The sequence below is a fragment of the Delphinus delphis genome, chromosome 11, assembly GCF_949987515.2.
Source record: "Delphinus delphis chromosome 11, mDelDel1.2, whole genome shotgun sequence".
Taxonomy (NCBI): domain Eukaryota; kingdom Metazoa; phylum Chordata; class Mammalia; order Artiodactyla; family Delphinidae; genus Delphinus; species Delphinus delphis.
The window spans coordinates 57,075,863-57,096,392 of NC_082693.1; the positions used below are offsets into that span (position 1 = coordinate 57,075,863).

Consider the following 20,530-nt stretch of genomic DNA (forward strand, 5'->3'; position numbering starts at 1 on the left):
TTTTTCTTATTAATTTTTTCTAAGTATTAAAATATTATTTAGTACTTTAATTTAAAAAACACTTTTAACATTCACTAAGAGACACTGAGCAAACTAGAATGAACCAGATGGAAATGGTTCCTGTCCTCAAGTCTACGGGGGGAAAAAACAAATTCCATTTGTTTATTCCTGCCCTCTCTGTCCCCTACCATCTTCCTAATGCCCTTTCAGAATAAGTTGAATCTAAAACAACATACCAGTCTTCAAATTGCTGCCTAGGCTTTTAAAATTTGTGCTCCAAAAGCTTAAAAAAATAAAAACTTTGGGTTCAATGCCAAGAAAGCAGATAGTGCCTATCTCTCAGATGAATTTTCAGTTTAATTATTTAGCTAGTATTTCAGACATTTTTATGTCTAAATCCTCCATTCTCATGAATTTCTATTTTCACTCTCTTAACCACCACATCTTTACATATTGCCCTTACTTTAGCTTGGTCATTTAGCAATCTCCCTGTCATCTTTTAAGTATTAGCTCTGATGCTCCCTCTCTCTCTCTGACACTTTTCCTTAACGTACCAAAGTGACATAAGTGCTTCTCTTCTTGAGTCCTGTTTTATACATAACTTGGATAAAGTCATCATCTCATTATAATGTTATTGTCTACACATCTGTCTTCATTTTCTGTGTTCCTTCAAGGCAGTGTGTGTTTGTATGTATGTTTTTTTCTTTTTGGGACTCAGGGGTCTGGCATGTATATATTAGCCATTCTAATATTAGCACATTGCTCTTTAGATTTCACAAAATCTAAATCACTCCTTTGGCTTAGATTCAAAGTGACTGTACATAGAACCCACTGATATTTTCCTAGCATCAGTAAGTGCTTTTTGCCATTGGGATGATTTGTACAATTGATATTATGTATCAAATGTCTATCCCAGAAAATGTTTATGTCAAAGAACACTTAAACATAAATAGGTATTTATATTGTGAAATTATATTTATATTTATATTGAGTCTGATCATTTGCATTTCTTTAGCTTTCTGGATTATGTCTATGACTGCAAGCACCTAAAGATTATTACTCCAACAATGAATTTTCAGTCTGTTGCTCTGATTACAATAACAATTCTCAAACTGTAATGTTTTCTGAGGGAAAGTAATCTGTGGTAAAACAATTAACTCTGTTGGAAAGATTTAACAAAAGTGTTCAAAGTTTCTTAACTTCTCAGAGCCTTTAGTGCACTCTCACAGTCCTATGAGGAAACAAAATTTCTGAACCTTAAATTTGATCAGAGGTATTTTGGAGGGGAGGTGGTGGTGGAGGGTAGCGTACCTACCAATATCTTGAGGAATATAGTTTAGAAAATGCTTAACCATAAAATTCTCTGTTGCTAGAAAGTGGCTTTTAAAGCAAATAGAAAAAGACTTTGTTGAAATGTTTTCAGATTAAGTCTCTAAACATTATCAGATTGTAAAATCATTGTTTCTTTTTAAAGAATATTTTAACTACATTAATTCCCCCAAATTGTTTCAGCCTTAAGCTCAAATAACTTGTTTTATGAAGAACGACAGCAATAATTGGACACCGGGAAAAAATGGAAGAGAAATATTCATTTGAAGAGTCAGTCACCAACACTGTTACTATTTAATATGCAATTTTAGCTACGTATTCATGAGAGAGAAAATCATCCGTGACATTCAGGAACTAGCCAGACAAAGCTAGCCTTCATTGTTGTTAGAAGATGGCCTGCACAGCCCATGGTTTCCTATTAGACACAAAAATCTCATAGAACACCAAAATCAGGCAAGATAACCCTGTAACTGTACTAAAGTGAAGGGGGGGGAAAAAGCAATACCAGTTCATAATTTTGTCTAAGCAAAGACAAAAACAAGGTCACTATGCAAACCACAAAAATATTAGCTTTTATTAATAATAACTATGCCTAATTGTCTAGTATCACTAATATGGGCCAGTCAGCTTTCTAAGGTAATCCAATTACTTACTTGTGCTGAACAGAACCAGATAAAACTTAAGTGGGCACATAATTTCTGCATAAAGACTACATATGCATATAGTAAGAGAAGTCCACTACTGTTTAGTCCTACTTCACAAATTTGGTTCTCAGGTAATTAATTGTATGCCTTACCAAAGGAAAGGGCTTCAAATAGTCTTGGCATATAATACAGTGTGAGTTTTCAAAAAGTAATTACTTTCAGCAGGTTAAAACACGTTTGGGTACTATGTCTGAAAGTGAGTTGCTTCCTCTTTTTACACTGTCAGCAATTAACTGAAAAAGTTCAGAATGTAATGTAATTATCAATTAGTTACTGTTAACCCAGCAAACAAAAATTAATTAAAACGTGAAATAAGCCACAAGATTCATTTGTTTAAGGTGACAAGCCGTTCTGCTTTCTAAGTGAATTGACTGAATGCACAGACTTTAAATAGGAGAGGTGCGGGAACAATTTCCACAATGTTCCACATAATAATTACTTGAGAATTCAATAGCAGGAACTATGTCGAGCTATCTTTACATTTCCAGCGGCTAACAGTGTCCAGCACCTTACAGGTGCTGTTTTTAAGTGATCTTCTCAGTCATAAAATTCCCTTTCCACAGCCCAATATATCCCCCACCTCAAAGAAGTCCATAATATTGTATGCCATGAACTGTTCACAGACGGAAAAGCATTCGAATCTGATGCTTGACATGGTCTACTGGGTCTAAGTTCACTTGCTTTCATTCCTCTATGCTGTTACTGCCTTGGTGGTGGTTTCACTTTTCAGCGTTTGGGTATGTCCTCAAACACAAGACTTTTATAGGTGTTCCAAGGGTCCAGACTCTAAAGAGCATTACAAACGTACCAGGGCCCTGCCGACGGCAGTCCTCGCTTGGTCCTCTGGACCTTGGAGCCGCCCTTTAAACGCTCACGTAAGCGAGGCGACGCCCACGGGTGGCCGCGGCGCAGGCGCGCAGGAGGCGAGCCACGGGACGCTGACAAGCGGCGAGGAGCGAGCTGAGTTCCAGGGTCCTCGGCCCTGGCCGCCTGGACCCGGCCTCTAGGGCTGCGCGGGCGGCCGTCGAGAGTGACCGCACTCCGTCACTCGGGGCTCGCCACCGGGACACCCCAAATTCCGGCACCGCGCCTCGCCTCTCTGCATTTGCCGACCCCCAGCGTCAGCGCGTGGGCGGGCGGTGGGGGCGGAGCTCGCCCTCCCGGGCCGCTGATTGGCTGCTTCCGCTTCCCTTTCACCTTCCCGGTTGCGAAGTTCAGGTGTGAAGGGACCGCGGTCTGCGAGCCCGCCGCTGTCTGAGGGGTTGCGGTTTGCTCTCGCAGGGAGGCGTTAATCTCGCTCAGGCTTCTGCGGCAGCGCCCCACCAGCCCAGTTTCCAGAAATAGTTTGGGTTTATATTATTTTCTCGGACGGTGGAAGATGTTGGCATTTATGTTCGCCTCTACACGAATGTTTTGCTGGCAACTTAAATGACTATTTTTCTCAGAAACGCGAGATATTTCCCCCCCCAGGTGTTCATACTGTTATTTTTCATGACAGATCTTGACCACAATACATACAAAAAATACATAGAGATGATAACTAATATAGTTATATTGAGTCTGATCATTTGCATTTCTTTAGCTTTCTGGATTATGTCTATGACTGCAAGCACCTATTATGGTGAGTATAAATGTTCTAAATTGTCTTTCTATAACCTAATCGGTGAAATTTAGAAAGTACCATTGTGAACGCCAAAACTCATATCTTCTGAATGGTTATAAACTGTTGTGTTTACTTAATTTCCACGGCCTGATTTGCATTTACTAACATGGAAATATGCAGTGCCTTGAACGTTTTAAAACTTTTAGTAGATGCTGCTTGTCATAATACTAGTTATACCGGTTCCAAAATGTCTTTTATTTCATGTAATTATTACATCTAGCTTGGTGAAAAATAAGTGAGGTTAAACATAATTTTGCAAAGCAATTTTAGTGATGCTTTTAATAAGAATATTAGTAAGGAAGTTTATCAGTTTCATGTGTCCTGTAAAAAATAAAAAGTAAAATGATGATACAATGTTTAGATTTGGAAGATTTGTCTGCTGTTTGGTCACTGCAAAAGAACAGACTTGTTTTAAAGGCTGAAGCCAATTTGCATAAATATGAGGTACTCTGAACTCAAATCTTTTTTGCGGTACGCGGGCCTCTCACTGTTGTGGCCCCTCCCGTTGCGGAGCACAGGCTCCGGACGCGCAGGCTCAGCGGCCATGGCTCACGGGCCCAGCTGCTCCGCGGCATGGGGGATCTTCCCGGACCGGGGCATGAACCCGTATCCCCTGCATCAGCAGGTGGACTCTCAACCACTGCGCCACCAGGGAAGCCCTCAAATCTTTAAGATTTTGAAACTGCCTTAGAGCATAAGTATGCCTTTGTACAAACTTCATTGGTACCCCTTTATAAAAACAATACCGTTCAGTTCAAAGGAAAAGTGAAAAACAGAGTGAGAAAGTAAACTCTTATAAATGGTTTTATCATAAATGATTACCTTTTTAGACCTTAGTCCTTTTGCAAAAAAACATGTGAATAATCGAGTGCGTGTTCTCCAGGTTACACGTGCTTTCAAGGCTGTTCGTTCATAATGATTCCCAGTAGGGGATGAGGGCTCGGGTAGGAGAGGTATGTGAGAAGATTCTCCTTAATGCCAGTATTAACTATGACTTGAACTACATAGAATAAATCAGGATTTGTAAATTGAAGTGACCCCTTGGGGCCAGGCACCTGATGCAGATAAGTGAAGCTCTCCAAGGCTTTACTGTGCATATTAAGCACATGGGAACAGTTTACACTTCTAGAAATAGGATTTTCCCAATTTTTTTTTAACATTTCACCCTCTTTGTGTTGCATTTTCCAATTTTTGATAGAAACCTGGGCACAAGCAATAGTTCACACTTTTCTTTACTATAATCACTCAGCCTTGGTGTTTAAGAGTCTGTCAGGAATGGCGGGGACTTTAAATGGGAAAGCCATGACCTGTCTAAAGGAGGTGACTTCTCTACCTGTAGTCAATTCTGCCACGTGGGCCTGAACTTCCAGTTTTTAAAAACAGAAAACAAGAATCTGGATTTTTATACGAAATTTCCTAAACTTTAAATATTGATTCAAACTGAAAAAAATTATGCTAGCTAAACAAAACATCTGTGAGCTGGATGCAACCTTTGGAAAAATCAGTTGCTAACCTTTGCGTCCTGAGTTGTGTAGCCTGTGGGAGGATTTAAAAAAATCTCTGTGAAAGGTAGAGAGAGGAATAATTGGATCCTGTTAAGAAAGGTATTTGTTCTATACAGTTCTTGAGAATGAATACATGCCTCCTTTCCAAAAAAATAAAGAACCAGAGCTTCATTTCAGATCTCCAAATATCTATCACATACCCATTATTATAAATAGTTGTAAATGGTTCTCTAAACTTGGACAGGACTTATTTGGTCATTCCCCACTAGGATTGTCTCTCTGAAAATATATAATTCTCAACATGAATATTTTACTTTGGTGGCTTTATCTCAGTTTCTCTACTTACCACAGTATTTTAATCCAGAATGCAGTTATCAAAACTTGCAGCTGGGCTTCCCTGGTGGTGTAGTGGTTGAGAGTCCGCCTGCCGATGCAGGGGACGCTGGTTCGTGCCCCGGTCCGGGAAGATCCCACATGCCGCGGAGTGGCTGGGCCCGTGAGCCATAGCCGCTGAGCTTGCGCGTCCGGAGCCTGTGCTCCGCAACGGGAGAGGCCAAGACAGTGAGAGGCCCGCGTACCGAAAAAAACACAAAAAAACAAAAAAACTTGCAGCCAAAGGTAACCTGTGCAGGCTTCATACAATTTATGCTCTACCTTTATAATTTTTCAGGTAACTTACAGCCTATTTCTCCTTGGCGTTGGCTGTTTTCAGTTTTTGTTCCCGTTTTGATCGTCTCTAATGGCTTTAAAAAGAAAAGTCTAAATCATAGTGGGGCTTTAGGAGGTATGTTTTTCTTCTGAATGTTTAACCATATAATAAGTGCTTGCTTATATAATTTAAACTCATGTTTTCTAAATTCTGAATATATGAGCCTATGAATCACAATGTTGCATATTTTAGACAATGATAAAGTTATGCATTACTCAACTTTACTATTCTGTCAAAATTTCAGATACTAACATACCCTTTTAGTGTGATGTACAAATTGAACCTTGTAATTGATAACAACTAGATTAGTAGGATAGACTTTTGAGGACCTTGGTTATTCTGCTCCTGAGTTGGTTTAAATTTTCTGCTAGCGGAAACATTGGAACATTTTTCCTCAAGGTAAAATAGAGGAGCCATTGAGAAGAATAGCACTTGGAAATTGCTGTTAATAGCCTGAGGCAGAGTAGTCCCAACTGAGTATTCTTGATTCATTCTTCAGAGTTGAGATGGGGACAGGCCATTTATTTATTCTTCTAGCAAATATTTGTTGAGCAGTTACTGTGTGCCACTCTTCTAGAAACTGGGGATATAGCTGATTTCAGATTTTATGGAACTTTTATTCTTTAGTACAGATAGATAATAAACAAATAAAATACATAAAACTTTTAATATAACGATAAAGTTTATGAGAAAAATATTAAAGATAATAAAGTGTGTATATTGGGGAATGTGGGGCATTCTTCTGTGGATAGGGTCTGGATTAACCTTTCTTCTAAAGAGGTTGTTTTGAACTGGGACCTGAAGAAGTCAGAAATGAGAAGATCTGAGAGAAGCATGTTGCGCTGACAGACAAGTAGAAAGGCCCTGACATGTTCAAGCCTGGCTTTTTCAGGTGTGAGAATAAGGCTCATTTGACTGGAAAATAGGAAGAAAAGGAAAAGTAGAGTAAGATAAAGTTGAAGAAGTGAGTAAGGGCCAGATAATACAGGGCTTATCAGGACACAGTAAAGATTTTATCCCAAACTAGAATCCCCCCTGCCTTGAACCAGGGGATTGATGGGATCTGATCTGACTTTGGGATTTTCATATCCTACCAGTGTTATAAGCCCCAAGACATGAGGATTCCCCCCCACCACCACCACCAAATACTTCCTGTAGGCTGAGATCACTACAGGATAAGGATTATTTAGAACTGGCAGGTCTTGAAGCTGCCTACCTAGCCTTCAAAATGCTGATAATCATTAGCCCTAATGCACTGTAGAGACACCCTATCCCCTCTGTGTTCACATACAGCAGATGTTTCATGAAGTTTTATAAACTAGAGCAGGCCTTCACGGAGGCAATATAGCCTGATAAGTAAAAGAACAAGCACTAGAATCAGGCAGGATGAGTTTGAGTAATAGTTATGGCTTTGGAAAAGTCACGTAACCTCTCTGTACCTCAGTTTTCAGAGAAATGGGTTTTTTAATATCTAACCTAGAAATTAACACAACATTGTAAATCAACTATACTTCAATTTTTAAAAATTTCAAAAAATAAATAAATGCTTCCTGTGCATAAAAAAAAATTTAACCTAGAGAAGGACAAATCATGAAAGTAATAAAGCTTAAACTTCATGGCATTTCATTTACAATGGTACCTTTCAAGGTTCTAGGAAGAGCCCTAGCAATGTGCTCTCATGGTCTTCTTGTTTTGTAAATTTTACAGAGATAAAAGATATTTTTGTGCTTTTTTTTAAAAAGAGGGCCCCCAATTTATAAGCGTCAGGACCCACAAAATCTTGATCCACCCCTGATTTCATTCTTAGGATTGCAGTAAGAATTAAGTGAGATAATTACTATAAAGTTTTTAGCTCAGAGCCTAGCACATAGCCAACATGTATAGGGTGCTTTTTATTATTAGGCACAGTTCTTCAGAATCATGCTCATTTTCCTTCTTCATAATTGAGATACACTGTTCAAGTTCTGTTGAGAAATTGAGAAATCTGTTGTTAGCACTTTGAAAGTAATTACTCATTTGAGCAATCTCTATTTGAATATAACAATATAGAGTTATGCTTTGCTAAAAATGTCCTTTCTCAGGTAGCCTTGCCTTGGTTTTCATTGTTCTTGACCTGTGGGAAGAAGCGTCAAGTTCTTCTTGAAGTACTGTCTTCCTTTGGCTTCCATGCTGTATATGATCCTGTTTCTCCTCTTACTTTTCTGATCTCCACTTTTTTTTCTTTCCTACTACCATTTCCTTTTCTGCCTCCTGGCCCTTTGGCCTCTACTCCTCTCCTACCTGGCTTGATTTAGAATTACAAGATGTAGGGACTTCCCTGGTGTTCCAGTGGTTAAGACTTCGCCTTCCAGTGCAGGGGGAGCAGGTTGGATCCCTGGTCGGGGAGCTAAGATCCCACATGCCTTGTGGCCAAAAAACCAAAACATAAAACAGAAGCAATATTATAACAAATTCAGTAAAGACTTTTTAAAAAAAGAATTAAAAGATATATATTTGAATTGTAGCATTGCCATCTGCTATCTTTGTGAACTTGTCCATGTCACGTAACTCCTCAGAGACTCACTTTCTTCATCTCCTATGAAATAGGTCCTTATGGGCTTATTGGTGAGGCTCAAACAAGATAATGTGTGGGACAACATATCTTTTTAAACTATAAAGTATTATACAATAAACTCCCCAAAGACACGGAGTGTATCATATTCTTCTGTGTCCTAAACTTTTTTGAATAGCGCTACATGCTCTTATAAAAGTGCTTAGGAAATATATGTTGATTGATTTTAAAACCACTACCCTTTTCCTAGTCCTTGCATTCCGTGGAATTTTGGTATCTTTTTTGTTTGGAGCTTTTTTTTTTTCCTTAAGGACAAAAAACTGTAATGTTGATTCAAGGTATATCATAGTACTTGGGAATACTGTCCTGAAGTATAACTGCAAGTCACTTAAACTTTGTGTTATAATTTTCCATCAAATTAGAGGGAATAATATTATCTATAGCATTGACTTATCATGAGGAGTCATACGTGTAAAATGCTTAGCACAGGACCTGGCACTCATAAAATAGCAACATGTATTTTATAAATGTTAGTATTGTTTTCCTTCCACAACTACTATTACAGTCATAGGAATTTTACTAAGGTTTGCCATACCATGTCTTTAGTGTGCTTGGGATTGAGAAGAGTTTCAGAACTTCCTCAGGATCTGGGTATTTAGAGTCCTCTGTGACACAGGAACATATACCTCAGTGTTGAAGGAAGAGGGGAGGGGTTGAGGCATTGCTTAGGGTGGACACTGAAGTGAAGGGCTCTTGTATCCTTGAGAGAAAGAATGCTTCTAGAATAAGGAGAGGATCACATGAGGGGTTATGTGAGAATGAACTTGTAAACTGTAAAGCACTGTGCAGGTGATTTGCTCCAAGAAAGTGTTGTCTAGTCTAGTTTTTCAGTGTGTTCCTTTGAACATGTCTGTGTGGACAGTTTGTCATCAGTCTCTTGGCTTGACAAGTGTAAATTTAATTTCACTTGCCAAGACGCTTAGGCTTAATGGTTTCCCATTTTTTTTATTCATTCATTCAACAAATATTTAGTAAGGGTCCCCTGTATGCCAGACATTGTTCTGGGCACTGAAGACTTAGTAATGAACAAAATAGATAAAAATCCCACTGTCAGAGGAGACAGATGATAAGTAAGATGGGTTTGAGGCATTTAATCCCCAGAAGGAGATGCTGTAAGTGTAATGGAAGTGCACAGCCAATGAGGTGTTGTCAGGAAGGGCCAGTGGTTGTGCTCTGTGTGTTCTCACAAGGATGGCCTTACCTCTTTGGTTATCATAATTCGGGTCTGGCGTTCAGTCTTTTGAAATAGAAACCTCATTCTATCAGGTACCCAGAGTTGATTAGAGCCAAGAAAACTGGTTTATGTTGCCATTGTTATAAGAGACTAATATATGAGCCAGAATGCTACTTTATTAATCTGATAAAATATAGAACTACTGGGCCAACTGGAATACAAACATCACTGTTCAGACATGTCCAGTTCTTGCAGTCAGACCACTTGAGAAGTCAGATTGTAATGAGAAGGTTGCTTTGGCAGAGTACAGAGTCTGAGAAACAGTCAGTAATGCAAATCCACAGGTCAAACAGTCCTGTCCCTTATATAGTATTTACGTCTGCCAACCTCTGGTTCTCTTGGCCTTCATATTCTATATTTTGGGCTAACCAGCCTTCTTTTGATTCCCATAGTCTTTCTGTAGGCAAATTACTTATAATATAATTGATTAGGTTTGAGTTTATTAAGTTATAAAATTCCAGTCCTACCTTTCCCTTTCCTGTCTCCCAGATATTATTCCCAGGTCCCCTTGGTTGGAATTTTGGGTAACTCTACTCCCACTATCAAAGACATTTGTAGACAGTGTTGTTTTACTTCCCTAGATGGCATCTGCCAGTTATAGAATTTACCTGTTTTAAGCTCAGAAGGCAGCCATAATTCTTGAGTCTTCACAGTCTTTGGGAGCATCCGATTGTTATGCAAATTAACTCCTTAGCACGGACGATTAAAGATGATAGAGGTGGGTTGAAGAGGTGGAAAAGACACCAAGTGGAGTTAGCAGTTACTAATCTAAAAGTTGTCATAACTGGGAGATGCAAAAAGTTCTAAGATATTTTTTAGACTACATAAAAGAAATCATTCCTTCAAAGCACATTAGCTTCAATTTATTTCCTCATTCCGAACCTGTCATCAACTTGAACACTGATCACTTCATGTGATATTTTGAGGTGTTTGAAGTAAAAAGGATGTAGATTCCTTTTTGTAGCATATCAGTGTAGGTTTTTTTAGGGCCATCTCACTTTGGGTGTGCTTAAGACTGTGGAACAAATTGTTAACAGTGACTGACCATGGAGAAGGGATGGGAGTGGCGGTGGTGAAGGAAGGAGGCACTTTGACTTCTGTATGTTTTGGCTTTCCCCTCCAATACCCATGTAGTAATTTTGTAATAAGTTTAAAAACAATTGAAAAAACTTAAAGGTTGGGTAACATAATAATATTCATCTTTGTTATTATAATAATAACACAATTGCAATAATAATGATGTTCTTGTTGAGGTTTTGCCACTGTAACTGCCATTATTGCCAATGATATTAGATAACATTTATTACGGGCCTCTTACATGCTGGGTTTATAATAAGCATATTATAAAAATTATCTCATTTAACTTTTCACATCAAGCCAGTGAGGTAGGAATTATTCTTCTTCTTAATACACCAATGAGAAATTGAGGCTTAAAGTTAGGTAACATCTAGTCATGCAGAAGTAAGTGGAAGAGTCAAGATTTTAACTCGAGACTGTTCAACTCCAGAGCTGAAGCACTTTATTTTACTTTATACAGCATTATAGCGATTTCTTGCACTCTCAGTAAAAAAGTACTAAACATAAGTAAAATGCCAATAACCGAGTATCTCTGGATGGATCAATCAGTCAGGATGGAGCTAACCAATAGAAAATTTCCTATTGCTACAGAAATAGGAACCTGGTCCCTTGTTCTATTATTTAATACTTATTTATTAAATACATGGTAACTTATTTAATAATTATTTAATATCTATTCTGTTACTTAGTAGAACTTTGCTTATTGTGTTATTTAATAAAAATAAATCTTAATATAGCAAAACTCAATCTATTTATCTTAAGAGTTCCAGAGAGCAGAAATTGTCAACCATGAACCCCATGGTTGCCACTCTTGGGTGCCACTGATCTGAGTACTCAGTGGCAGACTAGCACATTCTCTCCCTGAAAGAAGGAAGATAAAATTGTCAAAAGTGTGCTTGAAATTTCAAAATCACATATAGAGAATGCTACCTTTTGTGTAAGGAAGAAGGAAAAATAAGAAAACATGCATATATCTGCTTATCTTCATAAAAGAAAACACAGGAATGATAAACTGGAGAACAATGATGTTGAATACATACAAAGAATGGAAAGAGAGCAAAATATAGAGGGAGGGGCAGAAGGGACATGGGAGGAAGTGACACCTCTCTAAATATACCTTTTTGTATAAGTGTGACTTTTAAAAGCATGTTTAAGAATATCAGTGAAGTTGGGAAGGGGGGGGATCTAAAACTGAAAGCAAACTAAAACAGATGAACCCAGCTGTATTTTAAATGAATACTATAAGCTCACTGAAGGGAGAAAAAGAAAAAGAGTAACTTATGGACCCAGTATTTAACTATATTCTTTATTCCTTCAGTCTGGGGTTACAGGAAGGGGAGAATTACAAATTACTATTTTTAGTAGGTTTGTTTGTGTTGTAGTATGGGTGAAGCAATTCTAAAACAGTTTTTTAGATGTAATAGAGATTGAGCAGATGAGTGAAATTGTCATTGTTGTTTGAGGCCAGAGTTCTAACTAAGGAAAAAGGCATACAAATATGGAATGGGGAAAAGCAAGAGAGAACCTGTGGAGATAGATTGGAACTGGAGTTACTGGTGTGATCTTGTGATTCCCAAATATTTATGTGTATGTGTATATACATGTGTATGTTCCCATATATAAGCATGCATATATATGCATGTGTGTATATTTGTATGTGTGTGTATTCACTTGCTTTGTCCACAAAAAGCAAATATACTAGAACACACCATAATCCTAGATTTTGACCTCTGCCCTCCATTCCCCACTGTAATGAACCAGAGCTCCTCAGAGAAACGGCTGCTTCTAGGGCTGGGGCAAGGTAGGTCTAAGATGAGCCTTGAGCATTCTGTTATGCCCAAAAGAAAAGAAATGCTAAAAAAAAAAAAAAAGAGGGAAAGAGGGAGATCATGTCACATGAATGCTGTCTTGAGCTCGTCTCTCTTGTCTGATATTAGTATAGCCACTGCTGCTCTCTTTTGGTCACTTATTTGCATGGATTATCTTTTTCAATCCTTTTACTTTCAGACTATTTGTGTCTTTGGATTTAAAGTGAGTCTCTTGTAGACAGCATATAGTTGGACCACGTATTTTTATCCATTTTGCCAATCTCCATCTTTTGATTGGATCATTTAACCCATTTACATTTAAAATAATTACTAATAAGGGGAGACTTACTTCTGTCATGTTGGAATTTGTTTTCTATATGCCTCTCTCTCCCAGATTTACTCTTGGATGCTCTATTTATTGAATTTTCCTTGTAAAGTAGAAAAACATCCCAGGCTATGGGGGGAAAATGTAAAAAATAGAAACTTGAAAGACCCTATACTGTTTGGTAATATCTTAGTTGGTAAAAATGTAAAGGTATGGGAAATGAACATTTCCAGTTATAATATGAAAATAATTGAAAAAAATCATTCTTTTTTTCACAGCATTAATGTATGGACTAAGTGTAATTTTGTGTATATATGTGTTTCTTTCAGGGCTCGTGGTTGGATTTATCCTAACCGTTGCAAATTTCAGCTTTTTCACCTCTTTGCTGATGTTTTTTCTTTCTTCCTCAAGACTCACTAAATGGAGGGGAGAAACAAAGAAACGTCTAGATTCAGAATACAAGGAAGGTAGAATGAATTATGTTTAACGTTACTTAAAATAGGAACCTTTATTTCATCTTAACATATCATAAGCTTTTAATCAGAACATGTTTAGACTATTGAAACATAAATTTTATGAGAATTACTTTAGTAGTAGCCTGATATAGTTTATTATTACTTTACCACAATAGCAAATAACAGCAGAATTGTAGAAATACTGGTCTATCATTCATTATTCTAAAACAATATAGAATGTGGGCAAAGTTACCATCCCACTTTTAGTCATTTTTGAAATTTTAGTCATTTTTCTTTTAAGTTTTGAAATGTAAGTTCCTAAAAATGCATGATTTTCCTCCTGAGGAGAAAACGTTTTTTGTCCTTTTCATTCCCTTGTTTGTTCCTAGGTGGGCAGAGGAATTGGATTCAGGTATTCTGTAATGGAGCTGTGCCCACAGAGCTGGCCCTGCTATACATGATAGAAAATGGCCCTGGGGAAATCCCAATAGATTTTTCCAAGCAGCACACTGCTTCTTGGATGTGTTTGTCTCTCTTGGCTGCACTGGCCTGCTCTGCTGGAGACACATGGGCTTCAGAAGTTGGCACTGTTCTGAGTAAAAGCCCACCGAGGCTGATAACAACCTGGGAGAAAGTTCCAGTAGGTGAGTCTTTATTTAAGTTTCTTTAAAAAACAAAAATGGGGAGACGCAAGAGGGAAGAGATATGGGAACATATGTATATGTATAACTGATTCACTTTGTTATAAAGCAGAAACTAACACACCATTGTAAAGCAATTATACTACAATAAGGATGTTAAAAAAAATGAACAAAAAGCCTCTTGATTTATTGTGTTTCTTATTTAAAAGCCTTTTAAGAATTTCAGTTTGTCTCCTTAATTGGAAAATCGCTATAGGATATTAAATCGGTGATAATAAATAATATTTGCAGGAAGTGTTAGTAATTCCTAGATAAATGATATAGAAACATAGAGATTGGCCCACAGGCTTATCAGTGGGAAAGGAAAAGGAAGGAAATGATACAGTATTTCTTGGGAGCCTGTTATGTGGTTAGTGCTTCAATGTATATCTCATTTCCCCCTTATCATTATCAACTACTACTACTACTAGTACTGCTACTAGTACTTTATCATTGTCTCCTCCTCCTTCCTCTCATTTTGCTTCTTTTCCCCTTCATCATCATCATCATCATAATAACAGTTAACATATTTGAGTACCTACTATGTGCAAAGCAGTGTTCTAACTGCTCTCCATGGATTACTGTTTACTCTTAATAACCATGTGAATTGGTCCTTTTATTGTTTACATCTTACAAATGAGTAAACTAAGGCATAGAGAAGTTAGGTAACTTAGTTAAGTAACTTAGTTACTTCACCACAGTAACCAGACTTGGAAATGACAGGACTAAGATTGAAACCAGGCAGTCTAGCTCTACTAAACTATTCCACATCACTGCTTAGAATGTCAGGAGTTACTGAGGAGAAAAGCCTGTTTTCTAAGTAGGATGGTCTTTGGATTGCATCAAAGTGAACCCTTTCTTTAAATTCGTCTTGATTAGATAGGTACCAAAATATTTTGCTTTTTTTGACTTTATGTGTTTGCTGATTGTTAACTAGATGATTTTATCCATGTTCTTCTTTAGGGACCAACGGAGGAGTTACGATGGTGGGCCTTGCCTCCAGTCTCCTTGGAGGGACCTTTGTGGGCATTGCATACTTCCTCACGCAGTTGGTTTTTGTTAATGATTTAGACATTTCTGCTCCTCAGTGGCCAATTATTGCATTTGGGGGTCTGGCTGGATTACTAGGATCAATTGTGGATTCGTATTTAGGAGCTACCATGCAATTTAGTGGTAAGAACATTACCTTATTGTTGTAACTTATTGGTGTATTAAAGAAATGGGAACTCAGCCATGCACACTGGTGGCAGGGCCTAGCTGCTACAAAGAAGGTATGTTTTAGACAACACTCATGTTTATGGGCAAAAAATTCGAGGACTGTATTTTTGACTAATTGTATAATAAGTTATTTTAGTTTTTTTTCTGTGGAAAGTGTAGAGCGTTACAACAAGGATTTTTAATGTAGGGTTGTTTTTTTCACCCATGCTGTTGACTGTTAAATGCAGTAGTCTGATCATGACACTGAATAAATGTGTCCTTAAAAAAAATGGGGGGACTTCCCTGGTGGTCCAGTGGTAAAGAATCCGCCTTACAGTGCAGGGGATGCAGGTTCAATCCCTGGTCAGGGAACTAAGATCTCACATGCCGTGGAGCAACTAAGCCCACGTGCCATGACTGCTGAGCTCGCACGCGTCAACTCGAGAGCCTGCGTGCCACAAACTACAGAGCTCTAGTGCCCTGGAGCCTGCACGCCACGACTAGAGAAGAGAAAACCCACACGCCACAGCTAGAGAGAAGCCCGTGCACCACAACGAAGAGCCTGCGTGCTGCAACTAAGTCCCTACGCAGCCAAAAATAAATAAATAAATAAATCTTTAAAAACAGAAAGAAATGGGGAAGAAATATGGAAAAGGAAAAAAAAGAGATGTGATAATAAAAACAATTGCCAAGACACAGGTTGTTGGGGGACCCAGAATGAAAGAGCAAAGTCTCCTCTACCATTTTGAATTTCTCATTCTTTTGTGTCAAATTGATTGAAAGAGAATTACTCCTACAGAGCAGTGAGTAGAAGCTATGCAGGGAAGATAGGATAGTGCAGGAGACAGATGCTTTTGCTTATGGGACTTTACCTAATCCCACGGACGCAGAATTTTGGAGTCAGATCATTATAATGTCCCTCCTTCCATTTATTTTCCAAGTCCATTTGAGAAATAATTATTCTAATAATCTGACTCTACACATATGATGTACTTTTCTACTGTGACATCATGTTTGCTATCCTCCCCACTGAGTTTTTAGTCCCACTCAAGATATATGAGAGAGTCCGTTTTCTCCAGAATTTTCTGTGCTTTGCATCTAAGGCTCTCCTGTCATGTCAGTGTACTGACATGTTCTGTTAGGTGTGTATTTGCTCCACCCTCTAACCAACCATGTTTTCTCCTTTGATTCATCCAGTGAAGAGGCTAGACATCTGGAGAATGGTTCCCTGAATACAGTGCTCCCAATTCTCTTCATGTCCCAAGATAATCGACTTGTCCTTCCACTCCCCTTTCCACCATCAGAACATTTGTTCTCTCAGGTTCATTAGTCTTATCTAGATGCTGAGGAGGAAGCAATCTGATTTTAATTTATACTAAAGGGTTAGTAACCATATATGCACACGCACGTGCACACACACACCCATTACACGTTTTTGTAAAGAGCCTAGGTTTTATTCTAAACTGGGCTCTAACTGGGAGGTTTCTGATCATATTGAGTGGGTTGGGGAAAAAATGGGCTGGGGAGCAGATTAGATTCATCTTTGTGTGCCTTCTTTGTGTAGGCACCTTGCTACTCCTGGGTATCCATTGTAGAGGCTCCTATTCTCAGGAGTCTCACAGGTTGGTCCTAGGAGGGGAGCCACTGGGAAGGCAAGCCCTGTCTGCCAGTTTCATGCCATCTCTGCTTTTCAGTTTCTCCCTTCTACTTTGGAAAGAATTCCAGCATTGTTGAGAGAGCAGCATTGAGGTGTATTGAAACCCATTTATTCAAAGAGACCTTTTGTAATCATGGGTTCTGTATCACTCATCATATACATTATCCTCTAAAGTCATTTTACGAATGGCTGAGAATCTTTGAAAGATTATCTCCTTTGGAGGAGAAAGCTAATTTTTTTTTTCAAGTCATTTGGATTTTCCACCTCACTTGCTTCTTTTTCATTGCAGGTTTGGATGAAAGCACTGGCATGGTGGTCAGCAGCCCAGCGAATGAGGTGAAGTACATAGCAGGGAAACCCATTCTTGATAACAATGCCGTGAATCTGTTTTCTTCTGTCCTTGTCGCCCTCTTGCTCCCAACAGCAGCTGCTTGGGGTTTTTGGCCCAGACAGTGAATTTTATTTCATTTACTAAAGTTAAAACTTCGGTAAATTCAGCTAAATTTGCAATTCCAAGTCTCATCCCAAGAAGAGTAATTGTAATGACAAAGCAGAAAGGCCAGCTTCTCCTCTATTCCATTACAATGGAACTCCACGTTTTTCCTCTCTCTGAACTCCATTGTAACAACTAATATCTTTTTGGTGAAAGACAAGGCTCATAGAATTTATGCATATTTTTCTTCTGCTGAATGGAACTTGAGCCGTGAAACTATAATGTCCCTATATATTGAACTGAAAGTTCCTGCATGGTAGATATAAATTTTATTTTGTTTGTTTAAATCAGTAAAGGGACTAAAAGTAATAAAAGTTTTAAATGGCTCAGTTGTGGCAGAGAAATGTCACCATGCCAATTATCCAAATGTTGTATCTGTTTTAAGTATTTAAACCGATGTGTGTGGAAGCCTGAATAAGTGTAGTATCCTGGACTTCTCCCATTACTTGCCATTTATTATTGTAAAAAGTGTGGAGTTGGGGCGGCTGGGCCCGTGAGCCATGGCCGCTGAGCCTGCACGTCCGGAGCCTGTGCTCCGCAACGGGAGAGGCCACAACAGTGAGAGGCCCGCGTACCGCAAAAAAAAAAAAAAGTGTGGAGTTTGGTTCCTGGTGAGCTGTGAGGTCTACTCCACGTTTGTTCTTCCTTCCTCAGGGTTAGTGATGAAAAAAAGTAAATGTCTTTTTCATGTGACCATTAGAATGCATGAAAAAAATTTATTTTTAGGTAAAGGAAAAGAGATACGTCAAAAAATATGCACCTTACTATATGTTTTAGTTTGTCTCTGAGCAGAAATTACCTTGAATTTAATATTTTTAATGTATTTTCTAGCTTTCTTTGAAATTTGTCTAGGAATCTGATTTACATTGGCATCTTGACCAGTTAAAGAGTCACTGGAAAATTATTGCAATTATTATTTCATTTGCTGTCCTAGAATTCACTGGAAAATGCTATGATTTCCTATTATGTACCTTCTAAGTTGTGCTCTCCTTTACATATAGCCTCAAACAAAGTGAATTCTGCTTTTCAGTTTTGTTCTTCACTTTGATGTACGTACTAAAGGGGTTTAACGTCGTATGGATTATTGTGCTAAAGTATTTGGAAATAGTTCTCATGTGATTTCCATACCTTTCTTCCCCTTCCCCTTTTGCATTCATAAAAAAATTGAGGAGAGATTGCATGAATAAGCCACTGTCAGAGTGGAGAAAGCTTTATTTTCTTTGTTGGTGAACCTGCTACAGTGATTATCTAGAAATGACTTGGTTAAGGAAGAATTTTTTTTTTTTTTTTTTTTGCGGTACGCGGGCCTCTCACTGCCGTGGCCTCTGCCGCCGCGGAGCACAGGCTCCAGACGCGCAGGCTCAGCGGCCATGGCTCAAGGGCCCAGCCGCTCCGCGACACGCAGGATCCTCCCGGACCAGGGCACGAACCCGTGTCCCCTGCACCAGTAGGCGAACTCCCAACCACCGCGCCACCAGGGAAGCCCCAGGAAGAATTTTTTAAAAAACAGTTGACACACTTAAGCCTTAAGCCAAGAAACTCAGTGGGTCGCAACCCATCTGCTTTGTGTATACATTAGCATCACCTGAGCATCTTTACAAAAATTACTTGTGTCTGGGCTTCACCCAAAGATTGTGTCTGGTCTGGGGTACAGCCTGGGTACTGGGACATTTTAAATCTCTGGCTGCCCATTAGAGTCATGTAGGGAGTTTTTTAAAACGCTGTTGTCAAGGCTCCTTTCTAGACCAAGTAAATCAAAATGTCTGAAAGTGAGACCCATGCATGGGTCATTTTTAGAAAGCTCCCTCCCTGGGATAGTCTAATGGTTAAACAGGTTGAGAACTACTAAATAAGAATATCCATGCACAAACGTCCAATCATTGTGTTGTACACCTGAAACTAATGTCGTATGTCAATAAAAAAAGATAAAAAAGAAGAGAATATCCTATACCTAAAAGTCTCAAAAGAGTGGGAATTTTCATTTTTATGCAGACAACTATTAGCAGCAGTGCCGTGTGCTGTCTTTATGGATGGATAGCTTCAGGTAATTATACAGTCTTAGAGCTACATCACTTACCAGATCATTCCTGTGGCAGTTTTTTGTGCAGCCTCTTTACTCCTACAGCTGTTCTAACATGCCTCTTTTCTCTTTTCCTGGAGATTCATCCTCATTACATACTTTGGGGCAAAAATACTCATTGGAGCCATTTGGGGTTTGGTGGAATCACCACGTCAGTAACACTTTGGGGACATACTGCCTCACAATCCTTTGTTTGAAAACCTAGGGTGAGTTGTGTTTTAGAATCAAAATTTTTCAGATTTTAGAAAGTGATAGGGTACCTATAAAATATTTTACTCAATAATCCCAAAAGAGGGCTTCCCTGGTGGCACAGTGGTTGAGAATCTGCCTGCTGATGCAGGGGACACGGGTTCGAGCCCTGGGAGGATCCCACATGCTGCGGAGCAACTAGGCCTGTGAGCCAAAACTACCGAGCCTGCGCGTCTGGAGCCTGTGCTCCGCAACAAGAGAGGCCGCGATGAAGAGTGGCCCGCACTGCCACAACTAGAGAAAGCCCTCGCACAGAAACGAAGACCATCACAGCAAAAATAAATAAATTAATTAATAAACTCCTACCCCCAACATCTTCTTTAAAAAAAACAACCAAACAAAAAAATCCCAAAAGAGTCTAGGATGGCACCCATTATCAAACGCAAATACCACCAGTAAGTGTGTTAACTGAGACTATGAGAGCTTCAGATCAGGTCAGATCAGTTTTTGTCGCAGAATTTAGGAAGAAACTTTCTGTTTTCAGAGCACTTTGGGATATGATAAGTGTAGATTTTTTTTAAAATGAAGCACTTTAAAAAAAAACTTATATGTATCTTACTGAAACAGTAAACAGTTTGTGTAAAAAACACTTCTCATGGAAAGAGCTTCATGTAGCTGTATGATAAAATAATGTGTACTACTGCCTACCTAGGCAGCTTACAGGCATATATACTACTTCTTGCCATACTGTCACACAGTAGAAAAGAGCAAGGTGTATGTGGCTCAGGGCAGCTCCCGAAGGAGAGCTTTGAAG

At 38.8% G+C, this 20,530-nt stretch overlaps 1 protein-coding gene across 4 annotated transcripts in view; it reads left to right on the plus strand.

Moving 5' to 3' along the window:
• The first annotated feature begins 2,945 nt into the window (after nucleotides 1-2,945).
• Nucleotides 2,946-20,530, plus strand: part of TMEM19 (transmembrane protein 19) — a 39,156-nt gene continuing 21,571 nt past the window's right edge. Inside the window, exons 1-6 of one of the 4 annotated variants that reach the window (XM_060025247.1) lie at nucleotides 2,946-3,654; nucleotides 5,872-5,985; nucleotides 13,295-13,432; nucleotides 13,810-14,064; nucleotides 15,064-15,273; nucleotides 17,244-17,290. In XM_060025247.1, the coding sequence (XP_059881230.1) occupies nucleotides 3,462-3,654; nucleotides 5,872-5,985; nucleotides 13,295-13,432; nucleotides 13,810-14,064; nucleotides 15,064-15,273; nucleotides 17,244-17,290 (957 nt within the window). In that variant the 5' untranslated portion in view covers nucleotides 2,946-3,461. Of the gene's footprint in view, nucleotides 3,655-5,871; nucleotides 5,986-13,294; nucleotides 13,433-13,809; nucleotides 14,065-15,063; nucleotides 15,274-17,243; nucleotides 19,906-20,530 lie in introns of those variants that run through there. The other 3 variants (XM_060025248.1, XM_060025246.1, XM_060025249.2) reach the window with 3 other exon arrangements.